This window comes from Struthio camelus, chromosome 22 (assembly GCF_040807025.1).
Source record: "Struthio camelus isolate bStrCam1 chromosome 22, bStrCam1.hap1, whole genome shotgun sequence".
NCBI classification, from domain to species: domain Eukaryota; kingdom Metazoa; phylum Chordata; class Aves; order Struthioniformes; family Struthionidae; genus Struthio; species Struthio camelus.
Window position 1 is genome coordinate 8539759 of NC_090963.1, and position 22527 is coordinate 8562285.

Genomic DNA, 22527 nt, shown 5'->3' on the forward strand with positions numbered 1-22527 from the left:
AGCACTAAAACCCTAAAGGGCAGCGACTTTCCTCCTCCTCCATGCTCCAGTATGCTGGCAATGCACAGCTATAAGCGTTCAGACACATCAGCCACAACCAGCTCTTCCCCAGCTGACAAACCGACAGCAGGAGACAGTGCCCTGCAGCTCGCTGCGCCCTGCCTCCTGTCGACACGGCAAGTAATGCCACTTTCAGAGCAAGCCAGCCACTTCAGGCCGCAGTAAGAAGTCAACTCTTCTGAGGCTCAGCAGACATCTCTCATAGCACTGCACAGAGCTCTGTGGCTGTTTACACCTTTTACCTCCCACACTGCACCGAAACCTTTACAAATCCTTCTGGAAAGGAAACCTCAGATGATTTTTCACTCAAGAAAGGAAGCAGCAGATTGCTTGGGAGCCTGCGGTTGGATACAGCTCCTGCTGTTGGCAGCTAGCATTCTTTGGGTGAATACAAAAGGCCTTTGCTTTCCAGAGCAACGTATTTCACTTGGTTTCCGGACTGATTAGAAAACAGCTCACCCTTCTTCTTCCTCTATATTTAAAGCTTCAACCTCCAGATTGTCTGTAATTCTTGCTCTGATTATTCCCCTGCGTTCCTCAGCCAAGGGAGCCACCAGTGACTCCAGCTGCGGTAGCAGGAGAACAGCAGGAAGAGGGACCTCAGATCCCAGAGTACCTCTTGCTGGAGCACAATCGTCAAAGTAAAGCACGGGGTAAGACTGGAGGATCGCTCTTCCTTGCTGCAAACCTGAGCTTAAGCATCCTTCCTTATACTTCTGAAAGGCATTTTACAGTTCTAGATTAAGGTTACCTATTGTATTGGACTGTGTCAAAAGACATCCGTGATCCTACTGAGTTCTCGGTCTGCCAAACAGGCCTAGCTCCTCTCTCCCTGTGAGACTGCCCCGCAAACAAAGAGGAGCGCACACTGTTGTCTACGAACACCAGCTCCTAGTAACAAGCCACCCACCTACTCCAAACAGCACCTTGCCAAATGCAAACGTCCTGTTTTACAGAAAGAGCTGCAACCTGTTCTAACCACAGGGTCTTGCGCCCTGGGGTCTTGCGTAAGGCTTCTAACATTACCTTGAGGTCATATTGAAGGCTTCCAAGATCAACCAGATCTTTAGAAGATAAGACAAGCTGGTAGAACTGGCTGGGGTTTGAAGGCTTACTTAAATCATTTCGAAACACTAGTTTTCCTCCCAGTCAATCTCTGGGAAAGGAAAGTCTTAACCGAGACAATTAGCTTGCAGGCAAACCCACTGTTGTCTTAAGGACATGGACAAACATCTAAGTCAAATATAATACTAATCACCGTCACACTTATCTTCCAACCAAGCTTAGGTATGAGACATCTCTAAGCACGTACAGAAGAACCAAACCACTACCACTCTACCAGTAGTGCAGACACCAAGTGAACTGGGTCAGTGGATGCTGTGTGCAAAGTCAAGATAAAAGAAAATCCTTTGAGGGAACTCTGTCAGGAGTTAAATTAATCTAATCAAAACTTAATGTCATTGTGAACTGACCTGGATATATCCTTAGGGACAAATAAACCTCTCCTCCCTTGATCCCTTCCCCCCCCCCTTTAAGTTTTTTTTCTTCCTAGCAACAACACCCTACAGAAGATCAGATTCTCAAAGAGATTTTGGAAGGCAAGGAACAAGATCGCTGAGCTCTGTGACCCTAGAAGAAAAGCAGAGCAGGAAGCTCAGCAGGAAGTAAAAGTTTGCCTTTTACTTCCTTATGCCTCCTCTTCTCAGCAGTGCCAAGCTCTCGGTACCCTAGTAAGTCCACTGAGCAGATGAGCTAAATTCTAAACGAGTGCTGCCTCATATGATCAGCAGGTGATCCGCTGGGAGCTCTTGCTGATGCCCGTACCAGCCTGGGGAGGACAACACACATCCAGAGCCCGACACCACAATGAAGCTATTGTGCTGAAATCATCCATACTTTGAACTCAAATCTCCTCCCAGCAGAAAACAGTCTCCTCTGTAATCCTCCCATGCTTCTGCTACCCTTCATATTTCTGCTTCCTCCTCTTGTGGAAACCAGTTGGACAAAGACAAGAAACTCCATTATCAAGCCACAAAGCTCAGGGACTGATCACCAGACAGGGCCGGCCAAGACCTCTCAGCTCAGCTGAGACAGACCCTCCTGACGGCCACTGGGAACACACTTCCACATATCTGTGTAGTGCAGAAGTCAGCCCACAAGCATTTGGGGAAACAGGCAGAGAGGCCTTGCTCTAACAACTTCTGAAGCAGCTGCTAAATCAGGAAACTTAACAGCCTTCAGAGCAAAGACATTGAGAATACATTTGCACAGGTTGCTATCATTTTCTGGCACAAACACACTCCTGTCTTCCTCCAGCTAATAAATGCCTCCTGTATGTTATTGGTCTGACTGCTGGCAGGAAAGCTGAAAGATGGAGCAAACGAAAGCAGGCAAATGAGGAGTAATTGAGTGTATGCTTCAGCGTGCAAGGTGCCTTCCGGTACTAGATGCAAGAAGCAAGACTCGTGTTCATCTGCAAGTGATTAGAAAACAGACATCACAACCTCAAAGCCTGTTAACCATTCTGCTGCTGTTCAAGGCAGCAGGAGAGAGGTCTGTGGGGAGGGAATGCTGTGGGAATTACAAGACCTTCTTTCCCCCCCCCCGCCTCTCCTGAGAAAAAAGGTTATTTTTAATGGATGGCCTCAGGAGACCCTCACCTGCAGTCAGTTGCAGAAGGCACATGCTTCCCTCATCAGCAAGTTGCAGAGGTAGCATCACAGAGAGCGTGCAGAAGCCACTGACTAGTTTTAAGAGCCATTCAGGTTGTGTGCTGGTTTCCATTTCACAGCAGTGCCTGCACAGATTAGATACTCAGGCAAATCAGCTGCTTTTAATGCACTGAAAAAGCAAAAACCAATTACTCAGTAAGCCTAGCATTGCTGGAATTCATTTTTATTCCCCCTTCTGCACAAGCTGGCATGAATTAAGTCCCTACAGACTAGAGACGCGTGTTCCTTCGCTCTCTAAAGAAGAAAGACGAGGCAGAGGGAGAGGTAGGCAGAAAGGAGACCCAGCAGTGGGCTCAAAACCTCCTTCTGCTGCAGTGACCACTTAGTACCGAGTGGAATAGTCTCCTTGCAGGATCAAAGGGCAGAGCAGCTGTATACAAAGCACTAACAGTAAGCTGTGATGCAGGAATCCACAGGTAATCTAGGTCTTCCCATTTCCACAGCACCTAGGAGACTCCTAAAAACCCAGCAAACTGTACCAACGCCCAGGGAGCCACTCTGAAAAAGAAGAGTCACACCCCAACATAGACAGTCTCCAAAAAGTTTGAGAAAGGCAGCTTTGGATACATCTCTACAGGAAGCACTGTTTTTCTATAAAAAGGTAGAAGTGCCACAGGGAGAACAAAAGGACGAGGCTAGCGAGGGATTCTAAGGGAAAGACAGAGCCCTGTTGTAGCATTGCTGAGCTCACCCCAAAGGTCAGACATCCTCAAGAAAGCACAACAGGTAAGTGGATGTTTCCAAGAGAACAGACAGCAATTCCAGGGCATCACAACTCAATCATCCTATATAATGATCTGCAGCTGATCATGTTTGAGAAACAGAGAGGGTGAAGTACTGCCAAGCTGATAACGTACTGAAGGAGCAACCAAGAGGGAGATGGGGGCAGAGGACTCCGATTCATCTGTCTCCAATCGGGGCTTCTCAGGAGACATCTGATGGCCCAGCACGTTAAAGAGGAAGACCAAAGTCAGCCAGAGCCCTCCTTCTGTCCCTAAGGCTCCTGCAAATGTCAAGTTTTGCAGAGATTCTTGACTTAAAGGTACGTTTTCACTGCTGGTTTGTCTGGAGGAATGAAAAACTAATGAACATGCAAGGACTGCAATTGCACGAGGCCTTGAACAGCTACTTGCACTCCTACAAGTACAGCCTCTGGCAGCTATGCTGATAGGGAAGAACCAGGTTGCATACGTGAATGTCAAAACCAAGGCTGCTAGGAAAAACCCAAAGTTGAGAGCTAAATTTTTTTCTCCCGCCCTCAACTCCAACCACCCAATTCCATACCAACGCTGGCACAACTGCAACCAGCCTTGTTTGTCAAAGGCGGGGTCAAACAAACCCAAAAGGCCAGTATTGCATACACCACTGCCAGCAAGACTTCTCCATCTCTGTGGAACAACGCGGTGTCCCAGATAACACAGGCAACCAGCAGTACCCGTACCTGGATGCTGAAGCTCTGGGATTGTATGAAGGGCAGCGTTATGGTCTCGTAATCCTCCCAGGTTTCTCGGATGAGGTGCACTTCTTGACGGAGATATTTCTGAAGATGTTTCTCTGTGGCAGGATACACCACTGTGGTTTTTATCTCTAGAAATAAAAACGTTTACAGAGTTATAATCAGTGCTGAAACCTCCCCCAGTCCCCCGATAAGTCTGTTTTCCTTTCTAATAAATGTTACAATAACACATTTCAAATGAGATACCACTAAAATAGCAGGGAGAGGGGAGCTGACATAAAAGGCAAACAAATACTTTAAACTCCAGGGCTCCTACTGCTCTTTAGAAGGAAATATTCATATAGCTGCAGACCTGCAAAGCGATAAGCTGACAACACAGTTGGAGCCTGTATTTCCAGTTTGGGTGGAATGGTACACTGTGTGAAAGTATTTTTCCCACACTTGCTTTTCAGACATAACAGCAGCGACAGGGCAGAGCTGAGGTTTCAGAGGAAGAGTTTATGTGCAGCGTATAAACAGAGCACAGCAACACCACCCTGGGCAGAAGTGTTTCTTCCTCATTCCAAAATCTAAAGCTAATCAGGCACTAACAAGTAAGTGTTTAGCTGCTTTCTCCAGCCACTAAACCAGACATCACATGAGCTGCTTACCTTACAGGCAGGGCTACCCGCCTGCAGCACCAGGACACCCGCCTTCCCCAGGGACCAGCATGAGAAAGCCATGACAGGGCTTGCTGGCAAGGGTGGGAGGGAGTAGATGCTGCGGGAAGTTGGGGTTCAACCTGCTCTCCACCAGCTTGCATGGGTCCAGCCCTCCCCAGAGGGCTGGGTAATATTCTGTGCTATTTCCCCAGCCAGAGAAATAGTCCTTCACTCCATCCTAACGAAGATATTGAAGGTTGGCTGTAAAATGGAGGGAGAGAACTGGACACAACCAGAAACGTTTGGGGAGAGGATCCAGGCTGTGGTCCTCCATGGGGTTGGGCGACAAGGCACTTTCTGGAGAAAGCCAGGAGGGACACCTCAAAATCCTTGGAAAGCTAACCTGCAGCAACGGGAACATCTGAAGGAAAGCAGAGAAGCTCACAAGCCTCCTTTGCTTGCACTTCCAGAGACCTTTTGGTAGCACTGAGGTGTTAGGAAGCACCAACTCAAAGCAGGACTCAGGGACATGGTGACATGGCCACAATCGGACTGGGAGACAGTTTATCTACCAAAGGATTAGAGAGCTGCTCTTCACGGAGAACCTGAAACCATCTTATTCCCCTACTTCCACCCCTCTGGGGACTCTACCAAGCAAGCGTGGTGGGTTAACATCGCATTAAGACGGACGCAACCACACGCTACAGGCTGGGGTACATCACACTTGTGCCATGCAGCCCATCACAGCGGAAGGTAACAGCAGCCACGCAGGTCAACCATGCCACACTCAAATACTCGAATCCTTCCGAAAATACCTGCATCGTCAATACCTAAATACCCAGCCAGGCTGCCTTCTGCACCTAACTCCCCACAGGGTTTCAGTCTCTAAACGATACTCATCCCAAACCCCAAAGCTATAAGCTGCTGCTTTTTCCAGAGAAATCACCGAGATGTCAGCTGTTAATTCCTTATTACCCAGTAACTGCTAGTAACGAGGAAGGCGACAGGAATAGATCCCAGCAGCGCCAGAGAGATTTGACTCGCGGCTTGAACAGCTGCTCTTCATATGGCTAGCGACTCGACACCGAGCAGCTCTGCGCTGGAAGCGCTCAACCAGGCTGCGTCCCTGCAGCAGGAACAGTCCTCCGGCTTTCTGCAAGTTGAGGTTTTTTTAGTTAGGTGTGTGGAGAAGGGGAGGAATTGTCGCAAATAGACTAACTTGTATGGCTTTATCTGAGCTTAGCTTGGTAACTCCATTGTAACTATTACTTTCCAGGACAACACAATGGAAACCCAGAAAACCCTGAACTATTTCAGCCCTGGTGCGGAACGGGTTTGCGTCGCTTCGGTTGAGCTGCTCGAATTCCCGCAAAGTGAGGAAGGCCGTTAAAGCTGCTTTCCGATTGTAAATAGCCAGATTTGAAGGAGCTTGGCTCCCACTTCAGCTCTAAGATGATGCAGCCTGACTTTGTAGGAGCCAAGAGCCAAAACCGAATTGAACACAGCTTGGAGGGTCTTTCGTAGCACAGCCTGCTGTGTGAGAGCGCTCTAGGGCTGACTGCTCTAAGGACAGAACGATTAGGCCACAGTTTCTTCCATTCAGCTAACAAAGCGGAACAAAAGCTGAAGCAGGACAACCAGACCAGACAGCCTTTCCAAGGATACGCGTACAGCAGCGCAGACGGCAGCATCCAAAAGCATACAGGTCTCTGCGAGTGGCTATGTTATCTTGTTGTAATAGGTGATAGCACTTATTAGCTCTACGTGGTTTGGGTAAGGGTCCCTGTGACAGCCCACTGACACCCCCAACCTCAAGAGGCAGAGCAACCAGCTGGGACAGCACGCCGTCAGAGCATTTTTCTCGTCCATAAAAAAAAAAGAGAGTAGAAAGGATATATAGGAGCACAGAAGTAGGAGAAAATGATAACACTTCTGCCACAATAATTCATTACACCCCAACACCACTCATCCAGCCCCTGAACACCCTGTCCTGTCCCATTACATCCCGTTTAGGCTACAAGCCTTGCGCCCCAGCGTCCCAAAAGCTTTGTCCATTCATAACATGTAACACAACATGGAAATGATCACTCAACTCCTCTCAAAGCCTCTTTCAGCCACCGAGTCAGGAACAGCTTTGCACTCCTCGTGAACAGCCACATGATATCTAGGCCATCCTCTCTGCCCTGCAGGCAAGTCTCTTGACTAGCCAATGTCCCATGCCAAACATGATGCACAGGAACAAAACCTCCTTGTGCGTGGTGACTAGCAGCATTCATCTGGTACAGACCCCAACTTGCATCATCTCTCCTGGAGAGGAGACCCTGATGACTTCCCAGGGCATGCAAACAAGATAAGGGCTGGCACCGCTCCTTTTCAGCGCTCCCAGCCTTAAGCATGCTCAGCTTGGAGTCCTTTGAGTCCCTACAGAAAGCAAGAGGTCAAGGACGCGGGGACGCATCAGAGCGAACGACACAGGCTGACCGGTTAATACAGCCAGGGAGATGGCGTAGGGAAAAAAGGGTTGGAAGATTCAATTTGCTCCCCTGTACCAGCTGATAAAGAGCATTTAGCCGTTTACTCTCTCTAATAAGAGAGAAACAACCGCTGTTTACCTTCAGATTAAAACTTGGCCAGGTACTTTCTGTGACATTAAACAGGGTGCAAGCATGCACCTGACGGACCTGGAAGCTTTGACCTCAGCAGCACTAAATCTGACCCACAGCACTAAAGCAGCTGGAAAATATCCCTCTGGCTGAGATTAGATCTGCAATACAGAACCTAACGTAAGCCCAATGGCATGAGCAGTGCCTCTGCAGTCTTAGCTAATGGAGAGATGCTATAAAATGTAATGCAAGAAGGAGAAAAAGCTTGCAACTCTAAACAAACCCTGAACGGCAACCGCCTCCATCGGAGCTAAGTGGCAGAAGTACAATTCCACCCACGTGAACGGCTGCGGCACTGTAAATGCAAATCAGCTATCAGAGCTGGTCTCTCCTCTTCTTCATTGCCCCCTTCCAGGCAGGATCACACCTCTGAACACAAGGCCACCTCGTGATCCAGATTTTCATATTGAGATCTGTGCCTACACCCAGCATCCTTCACACGTGGGAGACAAGGCAACCCCGGGCCCAAATCCCTGCTTGCCCCAAGGTCTAAGACGGCTTTGCTGCTGTCGTGAAGACTGCTGGCTATACACTACTGGCCAAGTCATTCACCAGCATACAGAATAGTTATGCTTCATGCTTAGTATAAATATGTTCCCCAAACACCAAATTTAAATATCTGTTTGTTCTTAAAGCCAGGACTTTAAAAGGTTTTTGGTTTTTTTTTTTTTTTTCCTTTAAGGTCAGCACTACACAAGCTGGGAGACTGCTTTTTCATTTCATGCCAAATCCAGCTTAAATGAAATCCACAGGAAAATGCTGGTAACATGAAATATGAAAATGTAAACCACAAGGGCAGTCTGGTCCGATTCCCACCATACACATGTTCAAACAAGGTTGTTTTCCAGGACTCGATTAGCACTTCTAGCGGGATGATGTAATAGCAAAAGCCGAGGCTGCAGCTCTTCCACTACTTGCTTAAAAAGACAAACACACAAAGCACCGGGGGGGGGGGATACAAGAGAGAAGAAAAATATCAAGTTCAGCCTTAGGCTGAGGCTTCCACAAACTAATTACATACTCAAAGGCAAGGGAAGAGCAAGAACTCCAGTGAAGCCCCCCTACACCCTAAGGATGGTGACAACTGCAACACATGCACCTGTGCTCTCTTTTTTACACACTTCTGCAGAGAGACTCCCTCCGGCCGCTCGGAGGCTGCAGAGTATCCCAACTTCCCCGGCTTCGTCTCCACAAAGTACCAACAGGAAATGGGCAGCGCTACCCCCTCAACTTGGGGGCAGCTGCTCTCAATGCAGACAGTCACTTAAAGTGCTTTAAAACATAATGCAAGATCAGAGAAATCCTTAATGTGTAGCTGTGGTTGAGCAGCAGATGTTTTAAAAAGAGAAGAAGGAAGACATTGTGGTTCGCTAATGATTATTTCCCTTCTAAAGGTCTCGGCAACCCCAAAACGCTGCAACGCTGCTAATTAACATAAACGACTAAGACCAGAGAAGCTGTCATAATAAAAGCCAAGCTCTGAACGTTTTTCAGAGCCCAGCACTCACAATTGGTACGTGAAGGCCTGGCCTGGCCAACACTGAACAGCCCCACTTAGCCACAGAAAACGTCCACACGACAGACATCAGCAAGACCATACTCGCGGCTAAATCTTTCCATTTGCTGGTGACCAACCACATTCATACTTAACTTTAAAAGCTACTCTGTTCCTGAAAGACTCCACATGCATTCAAATATCCTGCGCAGTGTGGTGCGGCCAAAACCAATGCTAGCGTGGAAACAGAGAGGTAAAGAATCACTTGGCACACAGCAGTTTTTTCCTTTTCTTTAAGCTCTTTCAAGAGATTGTCTCCACTTGCATCTAAGTCACATTAGCTAGCGTGTTTCTGTAGGTCAGTCCAGGGACTCCACAAAGCGCCTGTGGTTTGTTTTGGAAGTCGGAACTGACCATTAATTAACCGGAGGTAAAAAGAAAGTCTAATTGAGAGAACTCGAACAAATACACGCCGGTTGCTTTGTACCGCCAAAGTACCTCTATTTGGGCAGTTCATCCCAGAAAGGGAGTAGCTAAATGTTTGAGGGAATACTCCATATTTTGGTTCACTGCCCAGAAGTAAAATGAAGCTCAAAACTGACTAGAAACAAATGACTTTCCTCCTCTCCCGCTAAGGAGGGGAGAGTAAAACAAACCAAGACAAAACAAGCCTTCAGGTCACAACGGTACCCCAGCTCAATTTGGGAAATTTTAGAGGAATAAAGGGCTGCATAGAGCTGCTACCAGAAGCAGAGGACAAAACATGTTACCCCGTGTTCCCTATGCCTTCAAAGCAGTCCAACTAAATCAACCGCATGGTTCAAGCTGTCCTGAACAGCTCACTGGCATTTCAGAGACAGTCTTGTCTTATCCCAGGTTTTACCGTTGGTTTGCACCTTATTTTTAAATTTAACTAAGAGAAGAGCCTAATCGTGGAGCCAATTCCCAAATTCAGGCTTTCAAAGGAATCAGGTATTCTGGTACAGGGAAAAGAAGCCAACGGGAGTAGTGCAGCCATCCTATTTCAGGTGCTTGAGGGATCCAGGCTCTCTACCAATGTCTCGTCTCTTGCCTCCCTCCCTGCTGTGCAGTCTCGGGGCTCTGCAGAAATTCAAACCCAGCTCAGTATGTCAAATGTCAAACTGATGCAAATTATGAGGAGGAAAGGACACGGAGGCTTGCCGGGCCGTGCACAGACATCTTGTGCTCTCTTCTCTCATCCTACTCAAAAAAAAAAAAAAAAAAAAAAAAAACCCACCTCAGAGGCAGTATTAAGATGGACTAATTCCAATTTTTTTGTTTAAATAAATTCAAATGTGCTGAGGAGTTGAGAGAAGCCTGTAGGGCAGAAACAACCTGTCTCTGCTTTCGGGTAGAGTTGCGTTTTCCTCCCTTTGCTAATAGGAAATTGAGATGGCGGTTTGGCTTATAATAAATTCAATCAATCCAGGAGAGCGTCAAGCACAGGAACCAGAAAAGAAAATTGCATTACCCTCTTGCAAGTTGCTCCTTTAAAACATCTGTCCTGCTACCTACATCTCCTTTCCACACTGTCTTTTCATCTTCAGGTTCTCCTTTAATGCAGCCGCAACAAGGAACATAATGGCATAACCTCCCCCTTCCCCTGTTGGATTAACGTCATTTATAACAACTGTGCAGCGGTCCTAGGGGAACACCTGGATTTAACCTATCTCTATCCGCTCATTTAAGTGTTAATCCAGAGAGCTTGCTGGGCAAGATCCACAGGCTGGCTGAGTGATAAAACGAGGCTATGGAAGAGCTGCAAACTCCAGGAGACAGACCTTCACAGTGCGAGTTTCTTCAGCTCCTGCTGCCTGAAACCGGATACTTTCTGGGCTCAGGAATGTAGGAATATGTATCACTTCCTGGATGGCTGAATAGTTTCCCTGCTGGCTTCCACACTCTTCCATTTCTCCCATAATTTCTCCACCCCGAGTTGGAGTCAGAGCGTCTCCTGATGCACTCATTCTTAGACCATGAGTCTAGTAAGCTTAAGTCTGCAGCATAAAGACAGGCCATGCTTGTAAAAAGATGAGTGACAGGTAGCCACATACCTGCCAATCATTACCATGCAAAGCTGTACCCAGTGAATAAAGACCCCGTCAAACGCAGGGCTGATAAGCAGCGTTGGCATCATTTGAGGGCTCTTAGGTGCCGTGAAGTACGACATCCTTCAGCAGACAAGAGGAGGTTGCATTTTGCTGGAAACCACAAACGCTCTTTGCTAAACAGATGTCAACTGAACAAATGCATCACCAGGAGCTGGATGTTATTAGGGAACGTGTTGCTTAAGCGATCTGCCTTTTACATTCCATCTTTTGGCACCAGGAAAATCTTTTCCTTGCTATGAAAGCAATCCTTGCTCTCCCTTCCCTTAGCAGGCTAGTCATGGAGCTGTGGTTTCCTCTGCCAGCGTCTCACACCTTTAAACATAAGCTGCCTGTTAAATCTAGACAGGAGGAAAGGGAAAAAGCACTGGATTGATATTTATGCATGGCAATAAAAGCTTGTTTAAATGAGAACTACATTCCTCCCTCACGCTCCCTATCAGTTAATGCTACCCTGTTTTCCAAACACATGGAAGTATTTACAGTTTTGTTACACTGACCCATACACAGTGATCAGACAACAACTGCCCTCAGAATTCAGTGGCTAGCTTAAAATAAAGTTGAAAATATTTTCCTTTTCCGTTAGTAGACCTGTTACAGATAGAGGGCATGTTCTCTGACAGTAAATCCCACCACCCCTCCAGACAATCGCACCAACAAACTTTCTCCTCCATAATCAGGTGGGTTTGGGTTGCCCTTCAGATGAATACTGACGATTTTTAAACTGGTTCTCACATACATTTCCCATTTTACCCTTGACACGTCTCTCTCCCCTGGCAGCCAATAAGTCTGATGAGCAGAGCAAGCCAAGGATGAGGTCCCACTTCTGACAAGCATGTAAACAAGCTTTGTCTTCATGAGTCCTCCAGCCAGGGCACGCCTCTAGCATGCTCTCAGCACCAAAAAGCTTGGCCTTCAGCTGCAGCTGAAGCCGAGTGAAATTGCTATTCCCAGTGCAAAGCAAAGGACAGAAGGAAGTCATTCGTTCAAGGTAACCTGCATCCTTTGGCCTTCCTTCCTCTGCCTTCACCACAAAGCCAGCCACGTGAACAAAGCAACTCGCCCAGCCTCACAGGCTTCTTCGACTACCAAGACAAAAACAAGCTTTCATTAGCATCTGTGCTAGCTTTACTCCACGGATGAAACAGCATCCAATTCACTTAAAGGAGGAGGCAGGCAAAAGGGAAGGGTAAAGAGAATATCAACTTCCTGCTCTTAAGAAACGCCAACTGAATGCAGAGCCTCCCGGAGCATTTAGACCACAAAGGCAACATTGAGAAAAGTGCTTTCAAAAAGCAGAGGCACACCAGGTTTTCAGCCCCTCCACCTGACGGCAGCTAACTGAAAGGAGTACACAGTTCCTCCTACAAGGCATTTTACACCATTAATGCACCCACTTTTGACAACTGGCTCAGGTGTTTATAAGTCACCTGCGGTTGTGACTTCCCCAGTCAAGACTGTTTGCAGGAAGTGGTTTTACTTTATCTTTAGAAAGGAAGGAGTTGATTTTTGGGGATGAGGCTGCCCTGGAGAGGGATGCTGTAAAACTCCTCGAGTAAATTTCTCCTCCCTATGGCAAGTGACCCAGGCCTCCTCAGGGGAACTGCTTAACGCCAAAGCCTGGCCTTTTTCTGCAAAGTACCCTTAGTGAAGCCTATTAACCAGGCTATATGGATGAGCGTAAACCTGCAAGCGCCAGAACATAAATCCCTGAATACCTCCAACTCTACAACCAAGAGATAGTCCAGTTGGGCCGCTCGCTAGGTCTCACCAAGTCTCCACATGATTACTTGACATCTAGGGATTTCCTACACACCCTGACACCTTCAACAGTACTACAGGAAATCTCTCATCTTTCTATTTTAGGCTTATCGGCTTCCATTGCTTATGTTAAGCGCCTTCTTGGGCCATGACTCAGCTCAAAATAATTCCCTGCTCCTCCCAAAGCAAGGAAGAAAAGTCCTGTGTTAAGTGTCCTGCAAGATCAGAGTGCAAGAGCAGCTGACGGAGAGCGGCTCAGACATCTGCAAAAACAACTGACCAGAGCTTCACAGCACCTTGCTAGGGACCCAGAAGAGACCAGCTACTGCTACTACCAACCACACCAGAGGAAAAGCAAAGAGCTAGACAAGTAGGGCCCACTGATTCCTAAAGCCGGGGCAACATATAATCAATCTGGGGTGCCAGAGACCTGCAGAGCCCAGAGACAGAGAAGCCAACTACTGTTTAAGCTCCTGCAGGAGGCAGGGTATGCAATAAATCAAGATCCCAGCTCCTTCAGCACTGAATTTCTTTGGTGGAAGAAATAAGCCATTCTTAATACCGGCAAACAGGCCCCAAACTGCCAAGAAGGGCTGGAAGGTGTCTCCTAGCAGAGTTCATTATTTACTCCGTTTGCATTTTCTTTGGTGAAATTTTAATGAGACGTTCACATACAAAGCTGAAAAGATTAAGTGCCCCTTAAGTCATCCATATTTCAGTAAAGAGAAGCCTATTAGGCCCTGAAACTCTGACACAGCCAGAGCTTCCAGCCTGCACAGCAACAACTGTTTCTGAGGAGTGGCAAAGCACAACCTCCCCGTGACTTGCAGCTCAAGCCTGGCAAGCCTAAAGGGTCGAGCCAGGGTCCACGACCCACCCTGCACACAGGCAGCGCTCCCATTATGCCTGCGGTCACCATTAGGTCCTCTTGCTGACGCTGTCCAAATTGTGCCAAGAAGGGCGGAAAGTAAAGATGCCCCATGTTTTCTTTACACTCAGTCATACCGTGCCATTTCCAAACCACATCAGATGCGTTATTGGATAATGTTTCTGCAAAGCCTGCCTTTTAAAGGCCTCAGACTGATTTAGATTTCACCAGCCCTCGAAGAAGTCCAAGGAGGTAGGTAAGTTACCTTACTTTACTCACGAGAAACAGAAGCCTTGATTTCTTTCTGTTAATCCAGCCCCACATACCTCACTATCTGCAGGCTCACTATATTTTAAATTAGCTTCCTCCTGTTCCCACCTGCCTCCCCCGCAGCAGGATAGGGCAGAAATAACAAAAGCGACAGTCGAGCCACTTCAGTCAAGCAGTGATAAAAGTTCAGCCAAGCAGTGATAAATAGCACAATTCTAGCTATAGAAAAGACAAATATTAGTAGAACGAAGCATTCATACACGGATGACGAACAGCACAAACACTCATCCAGGAGTGCAATCATAGGTAAAGTGCCAGAGCTCCGTAGAAAAGAGTCATGGCACAGGGGAAGCGTTAAACAGAAACAACCCAGTGAGGGTTTAGTTTAATGAAAGCCCAGAAACAGGAGTACCCTAGGGCTCATTTTTGGCAGAACAAACGCCGGAGGTGTCTACAGGCAGGGCTAAACACTTCAACACAGCCGGAAAAACAGGACTTTTCACACATCAAAAATTGTCTGTTGATTCCAGCAGCATCTCCCAAACAACTCATTTTTAAGTGTTCCATCGAAAGCCAGCATCCTTTTCCAACACTCATTCAAGTCAGCAAGGCAGCTTTGGCAAGAGTCACATCAACTCTGAAACACGATAAGAAGGATCAACAAACACGGAGCAACCCCTTTGCTCCACAAGGTTCAGGAGGTCCTTCTTTTCCCTGCCTCTTCCCGCTGGAGAGGCTGGGGAGGCCTGGGCACAGTCTACGTCTCCCCACTGCGTTTCTCCACTAGCTGCGAGAATACCCGCTCCCAAGTCACCCAGACAGGCCTGGTTTGGCTCCCACAAATTCTCACCTCCCAGAAACACCAGGACCTGGCACTGCGCTAACAGAAACGAGCAACTCCAATAGCCTTCTCATGTGCTCATGGGTTTCGCATCTGGAGCAGCTGTTTGGCAGAGCTATAAGCAACAGAGTGTCCTGGGCTCCCAGAGCCATCACCAGTCAAAACTACCAGGGATGGCAGTAACCCCAGCTGGAATCTGACCTTCACACGGCTCTGCCTTCACGGCCTCCTTTTATTGCAAGTAGACCGACATCAAGACACAGCACACCAAGCATAGGAGGAGCATGAATTTTATTAAGATGGCTGAAGGTTAACTCTCTTAGCAGAGAAGTCATTAAGCACTGAAACACAAGGCTCCCGGCCTGACATAAATCTGGAACGTTTCTGCTATCGGAGTAATGATAGAGTTATACACTGCTGTAACAAAGTAGTAAGAGAAAGTCAAATGCCAGCACCTAATGCTTCCCATTACTGGCAAGGTTGCAGCTGGAAAGAGGCCCCGGGATTTTAGTGTTACAATGCCACCTCGTGGGAATCACTGCAAGTCACCACCAGCCCCAAAAGCAACGCCCCCAAGCGTCCGAGGCGCAGCAAGCTACAAAGCAAGAGTCCTTCAAATTGCTAAGTGGTAACTCCAACGGTCTTCCCACACAGGGCATTAGGAATAGCCACTGTATCATGGTATTTTCCTGCCGCTAACACGTCACGTAAGGTTAGAACTTCTATAATTTAGAGTCACCTGCAGAATAACAGGAGTTTTGAACAGTTTATCAGAAGTTTCCAAAGCTTCCTCCTACACAATGAAAAGTGGTGGCAACAGCACTAAAATAGCAGTATTTTTGAGAAGCTACATCAGAGGAAGAAAAGAGGGTCCTCTTTGGACAAGAGTCCTTACCACCACAGCAAGAGTTTTGCTAGGGTTCCCGCTCCTGTCCAAGCAGAGGCCAGCAGGTTTGGGTGGGTGAACAACGCGTACGTGTGTCTCAATTTCACACTTGAAAGCTGCCCACTACAATCAATAAAGCTTTAAGATGGACACTGACTAGATCTATCCCTTCAGTGTCCAGCCAGCATTAATTCCTCCACCATTCCCTCATCACTGAGCCACACTCCGCTTCACTCCTCAGCTGTATGAGAGACTGCACAGCCATCAAAAAATGGCAAGTTCACATACAAAGCTGAAGTTCACACACAGTCCATGAGCACAGCTGGTTGGGAAACAGTTTCCAGATCACAGGCTCAAAAAAAGCCTTAAACACCAAAAAAAAACCCAAACCAAAACAAAAAACCTTAAGACGGTTTGAAAACTTAATTCAGCACCACTTTTTACTTAAGACTATCAATTTCATTCATTTTGATTATATTAAGCATGTTTATCACATTTATGGAAGCGTCAACACAGTCATTACACTTTTATAGTTTAAACAGCCATCCGCATTAAATCAAAGCATCAAGACTTCTCACTGAAAGAGCATTCCTATTTGTTCTGTTTGTGGCACTCTTCAGCAGATGAAACATTTCTAGCGCAATAAAACAGGACACTGCTCCATTGAAGTTTTCTAGCCAGCTCTGACCTTATCGTGTTCAGTTATTAATCAGGCATCCTAACGCATGAACACGCGAAATCACCAGGGAGCAGCTTGAAAGGCAGAGAAGCCCAGGGGCCTGCCTGCACCAGACATTCAAGGTTACCAGCCCATTCTCCTTGCAAACATGTTAGCTCTCTGTCCTTACAGGGCAACATTAGCTAACAAAAATAAAATGCATCAGATGACACCCTGGCATGAGAAGAGGCTGGCAAACGCGCTGCAGAGATTGTTTTGAAGGTAACGTTTATGGAGAGAGACAGTATCTTATTAGATTAACTGATATCACTGGGGGTGGAGAGGAAGAGAGAAACACCTGCAGATGCATAAGCTTTTCTTTGCCTTTAAAACAAGGTACAGACAGATGACGGCAAGCAATCAAGTTACAGCCGCTTACTGGCTCACTCCTGATCAGGTGAGGTAGGGTACCTGACGGAGTGCACGCTCTCAACCCACTGAGAAAGGGAGGGTAAAACAAGGCAGCTTTCAATGGGATGAGAGTACACATTGCTCATATAGCGGCAATGATAGATCCTTGTGTTCACTCGTCTCCCCACCTCTAGCCAGGTGTGCTAGTATCAGCTTGGGAGAGGAGTCAGGAACTTACGGTTCAGCTCCGGGGGAGGATAGAGGTGGTAAGTACTGTAAATATCATTGGACATCTGCAGCTCCAGTTTTGTGTGCTTTTCCAGCAGGTCAGATATTTTCTCCTCCTGGAACGGTGTCTTTTCCAGGATCACAACGGCATCAGTCCCTTCTCCAGAGTGGCCGGTCACCTAAAACAAGAACGGAAAAAGCAGTCAGCAAACACTGATCCAACGCTAGCTGGAGAGTCTGACACCCTGATCTGAACACCTCACCAGCCGCGCTCCCCAGGGAACGCACAGGACACCTTGCGGCCCCACGCAAGCCTGCCGCGGGGGAGAGGAGGCAACACCGACGCCCAGTGCCTCGGCAGTTCTCGTGCACAGACCCTGTTTCCCAGCTAATTCTCCACTGTCAAAAAGGCACGTTTGCTCTGGAACACAGCAGCACTAATGGGGAATGTTGGGTAGGTGAAGGCAGCTTCATCAGGAGCTGTCTCAGCCTGTCTGCACCTCCCTGGAGGATCCCAGCGCCGTGGATGTATTCCTGCTGACCCACCTCACTGACTTCATCTCAGGTACTCAGGAGCTGAAGCAGGGCTACTGATTAACCAGCTTGAGGGTCAGGAAGAGGGTAGAGGCATCTGTAGGTATGTGCATTACGCTGCCTGTGGTAACCAAGCAAACAGGCTATTTTATAGCAGAGGATGTTGCTGCTTGGCTCAGAGGAACCACAGCTGCCCACACACCTTCTCAGCCCTCTGCTGTCACCCAGTCTGAGCAAGGTCCAAGCCAGAGGACCAGATTTAGACTTGACCTTGAGTTACCCAGTTCTGTGGTGTGAGGTTCACAGCATACTTCGAATCGTTTCCGTTCATAGAGGACCTAGGTGCAGGCTTCACTTCTACATCACCTGCGAGGCCACAGGCACAGATTCATATGGGACACCAAATTCAGAGGCGGTCACGGGCCAGAACAGGCTGCAGCTCTACACCCAGTTCAAACCTGTATAAACCCCCACCCAGCACTGCTGAGACAGTCCCATCTCCTCACTGCACAGCTCCAGCATCAGCAGAAGACCATCTACAGTCACACCAGCACATGGCCAACCCGCGGACTGCACAACCAGACAAACACCAGTGTCAGCACAAGGCAGGAAACGCTCTTCTGGCAGCAGCACTGTTTAAATCAAGCCAGGAGTGGAACCATAGCCTAATTCGCATCCTGGTTAATAAAGCTTGCGTAATTACACGCCAGGCAGTGCTGCTGCAAACCCCAGAGGGGTACGGGAAAGCCCAAGTTAGAGCTCTGCCCTCTCAAGGCTTTTCCCCAACCTTCTGCAAGTAAATCACACCAGGCGGTCACCCTGCCTCACCCTTCCCATCTTACCCGCAACACGGCACAAAGCCTAAATGCACCGTCCTCTAGAGGGGCCGTTTATTTGCCAAGTATTAACGCGCTGCTCTGAGACGGCAGAGACAGCCTGGAAATTCCCTGTCTTCCTCACCTGCTCCGGCCCTGCCAAGGCAGATTTCCTGGAAACGGCAGGAGCAAACAGGACCATACACCACCTCTCGGCTTGAGCCACAGCCGGGCTTTCTCCGAGCACTGACCTGGCCATAAAGCCAAGCTTAAAACAGTATTTACAAATTTCCCTTCCGTGGTCCCCGACTGACAAGCCTATCTTATTCACAAGGCTAGATTTTTGCAATTCGATTCCACTCTAAACACTAAACATGGAAAAAATGATCTCTGGGCCAAAAGCAATAGATACGCTAATTTGGAAAATAATCTCAGGCTTGAAATAGGTTTCCAGCGCTTTGCTACTGACGCCAATTGCCACCTTCCCCTTTTCGACGCAATGCTGTGAAGCAGGGAATTAAACCGGATTTGGACAGCACCAGACCAAAAAAAAAAAAAAAAAGGAAGCACTGGGCCACTTGAACACCCTTCAAGTTTGTCTTTATTTAAAAAAAAAAAAAAAAAAAAAAAGCCACGTCAATGGAGAGAAACTTTAATAGAGATGGTTTAACGTTGCTATGTTTAAAAGCAGCGTACCCGTTTCCTGCCGGCCCGTCTACGACTCCTGCACTTTCCCCAGCCGGTTTTGGCTCCTTCAAGGCACAGACCCAGAGCCAACTGCCGGCGCTGGGGCCGGGCAGCTGAAGGGCCATGAACCTGCTCCCTCCCCCCAAAAACCACCCCTCTCTGCTGCAGCAACCCCCTCCCCACAAACTCCCCCCTCAGGTACCCCCTCCCCTCCATAATCCCCCCTCAGGTGCCTCTGCTCCTCCACAACCCCCCCCTCAGGCACCCCCTCACCCCCCCACAACCACCCCCACAGTCACCCTCTCCCCCCATAACTGCCCCTCTCAGGCAGCCCCCTCACCCCCCCCAAAACTGCCCACTCAGGCACCCCCTCTCCCCCCACAACCCCCCCTCCCCCCACAACCGCCCCCCTCAGGCAGCCCCCTCACCCCCCCCAACTGCCCCCACAGTCACCCCCTCCCCCCACAACCCCCCCTCAGGCACTCCTTCCCCCCCCCATAACCGCCCCCACAGACACCCTCTCCCCCCATAACCGCCCCCCTCAGGCGCCCCCCTCACCCCTCCCACAACCACCCTCACCCCCCCACAACTACCCCTACAGTCACCCTCTTCCCCGACTCAGGCGCCCCTTTCCCCCCCACAACCGCCCCCACAGTCACCCTCTCCCCCCACAACCGCCCCCATAGTCGCCCCCTCCCTCCCCCCACAACCACCCCCTCAGGCGCCCTCTCTCCCCCACAACCGCCCCCCTCAGCCCCCCCCCACAACCGCCCCCACAGTCGCCCCGCGGTACCTGCCCGTGCAGGAAGACCGCCTTGTCCCGCGCCGACTCCCGCAGCACGCGGCGCACGCGCAGCTCGGCCAGCGGGAAGGCGGCGGCGGCGGCGGCATCGCCATCGGCCTCCTCGCGCTTCCTCTTGGCGCGCGCGCCCTCCGCCATGGCGGGCCGAGCTGCGCCTGCGCCTGCGCCCCCGGCCCGCGCCTGCGCAGACAGCGCCGCTCCGCCGAGCGCGCCCCCTGCCGGGCCGGCGCCGCCCGGCCCCACCGCAGCGCCGCCCCTCACCGGGCCCGGCCGCCCCTCACCCGGCCCGGCCGCCCCTCACCCGGCCCCGACCCCTCACCCCAGCCCCGACCCCTCACCCGGCCCCGACCCCTCACCCGGCCCCGGACCCCTCACCCGGCCCCGGACCCCTCACCCCGGCCCCCGACCCCTCACCCGGCCCCGACCCCTCACCCGGCCCCGACCCCTCACCCGGGCCCCGACCCCTCACCCGGCCCCGGACCCCTCACCTGGCCCCGACCCCTCACCCGGCCCCGATCCCTCACCCGGCCCCGACCCCTCACCCGGCCCCCGATCCCTCACCCGGCCCGGCCGCCCCTCACCCGGCCCCGATCCCTCACCCCGGCCCCGATCCCTCACCCGGCCCCAACCCCTCACCCGGCCCCGATCCCTCACCCGGCCCCGACCCCTCACCCGGCCCCGATCCCTCACCCCGGCCCCGATCCCTCACCCGGCCCCGATCCCTCACCCGGTCCCGATCCCTCACCCGGCCCCGATCCCTCACCCGGCCCCGATCCCTCACCCCGGCCCCGATCCCTCACCCGGCCCCAACCCCTCACCCGGCCCCGATCCCTCACCCGGCCCCGATCCCTCACCCGGCCCCGATCCCTCACCCCGGCCCCGATCCCTCACCCGGCCCCGATCCCTCACCCGGTCCCGATCCCTCACCCGGCCCCGATCCCTCACCCGGCCCCGACCCCTCACCCGGCCCCCGACCCCTCACCCGGCCCCCGACCCCTCACCCGGCTCCGATCCCTCACCCGGCCCGGCGGCCCCTCACCCGGCCCCGACCCCTCACCCGGCCCCGATCCCTCACCCCAGCCCCGACCCCTCACCCGGCCCCGATCCCTCACCCCAGCCCCGGACCCCTCACCCGGCCCCGGACCCCTCACCCGGCCCCCGACCCCTCACCCGGCCCCCGACCCCTCACCCGGCTCCGATCCCTCACCCGGCCCCGATCCCTCACCCGGCCCCCGACCCCTCACCCGGCCCCGATCCCTCACCCCAGCCCCGGACCCCTCACCCCGGCCCCGGACCCCTCACCCCGGCCCCGGACCCCTCACCCGGCCCCCGACCCCTCACCCGGCCCCGACCCCTCACCCGGCCCCGGACCCCTCACCCGGCCCCGACCCCTCACCCGGCCCCCGACCCCTCACCCCAGCCCCGACCCCTCACCCGGCCCCGGACCCCTCACCCCAGCCCCGATCCCTCACCCGGCCCCGACCCCTCACCCGGCCCCCGACCCCTCACCCGGCCCCGACCCCTCACCCGGCCCCGGACCCCTCACCCGGCCCCGACCCCTCACCCCAGCCCCGACCCCTCACCCGGCCCCCGACCCCTCACCCCAGCCCCGACCCCTCACCCGGCCCCGGACCCCTCACCCCAGCCCCGATCCCTCACCCGGCCCCGACCCCTCACCCGGCCCCCGACCCCTCACCCGGCCCCGGACCCCTCACCCGGCCCGGCCGCCCCTCACCCGGCCCCGGACCCCTCACCCGGCCCCGACCCCTCACCCGGCCCCGGACCCTTCACCCGGCCCCGGACCCTCACCCGGCCCCGACCCCTCACCCGGCCCCGATCCCTCACCCGGCCCCGACCCCTCACCCGGCCCCGACCCCTCACCCGGCCTCGATCCCTCACCCGGCCCGGCGGCCCCTCACCCGGCCCCGACCCCTCACCCAGCCCCGACCCCTCACCCGGCCCCGATCCCTCACCCGGCCCGGCGGCCCCTCACCCAGCCCCGATCCCTCACCCGGCCCCGACCCCTCACCCGGCCCCCGACCCCTCACCCGGCCCCGGACCCCTCACCCGGCCCGGCCGCCCCTCACCCGGCCCCGGACCCCTCACCCGGCTCCGACCCCTCACCCGGCCCCGGACCCCTCACCCGGCCCCGACCCCTCACCCGGCCCCCGACCCCTCACCCGGCTCCGATCCCTCACCCGGCCCGGCCGCCCCTCACCCGGCCCCGACCCCTCACCCAGCCCCGACCCCTCACCCGGCCCCGATCCCTCACCCGGCCCGGCGGCCCCTCACCCAGCCCCGATCCCTCACCCGGCCCCGACCCCTCACCCGGCCCCCGACCCCTCACCCGGCCCCGGACCCCTCACCCGGCCCGGCCGCCCCTCACCCGGCCCCGGACCCCTCACCCGGCTCCGACCCCTCACCCGGCCCCGGACCCCTCACCCGGCCCCGACCCCTCACCCGGCCCCGATCCCTCACCCCAGCCCCGACCCCTCACCCGGCCCCGATCCCTCACCCCAGCCCCGGACCCCTCACCCGGCCCCGGAACCCTCACCCGGCCCCCGACCCCTCACCCGGCCCCCGACCCCTC

General features: G+C 52.3%; 1 protein-coding gene across 1 annotated transcript in view; it reads right to left on the reverse strand.

Annotated features, from left to right (window-relative positions):
* DCPS (decapping enzyme, scavenger) overlaps window positions 1-20156 on the reverse strand; it is a 30359-nt gene extending 10203 nt beyond the window's left edge. The window contains exons 1-3 of the mRNA XM_068917056.1: window positions 19929-20156; window positions 17110-17278; window positions 4234-4379 (exon numbers count right to left, since the gene is read on the reverse strand). Coding sequence (XP_068773157.1) covers window positions 4234-4379; window positions 17110-17278; window positions 19929-20075 — 462 coding nt within the window. The 5' untranslated portion in view covers window positions 20076-20156. The remainder of the gene's footprint in view (window positions 1-4233; window positions 4380-17109; window positions 17279-19928) is intronic.
* Window positions 20157-22527: the final 2371 nt, after the last annotated feature.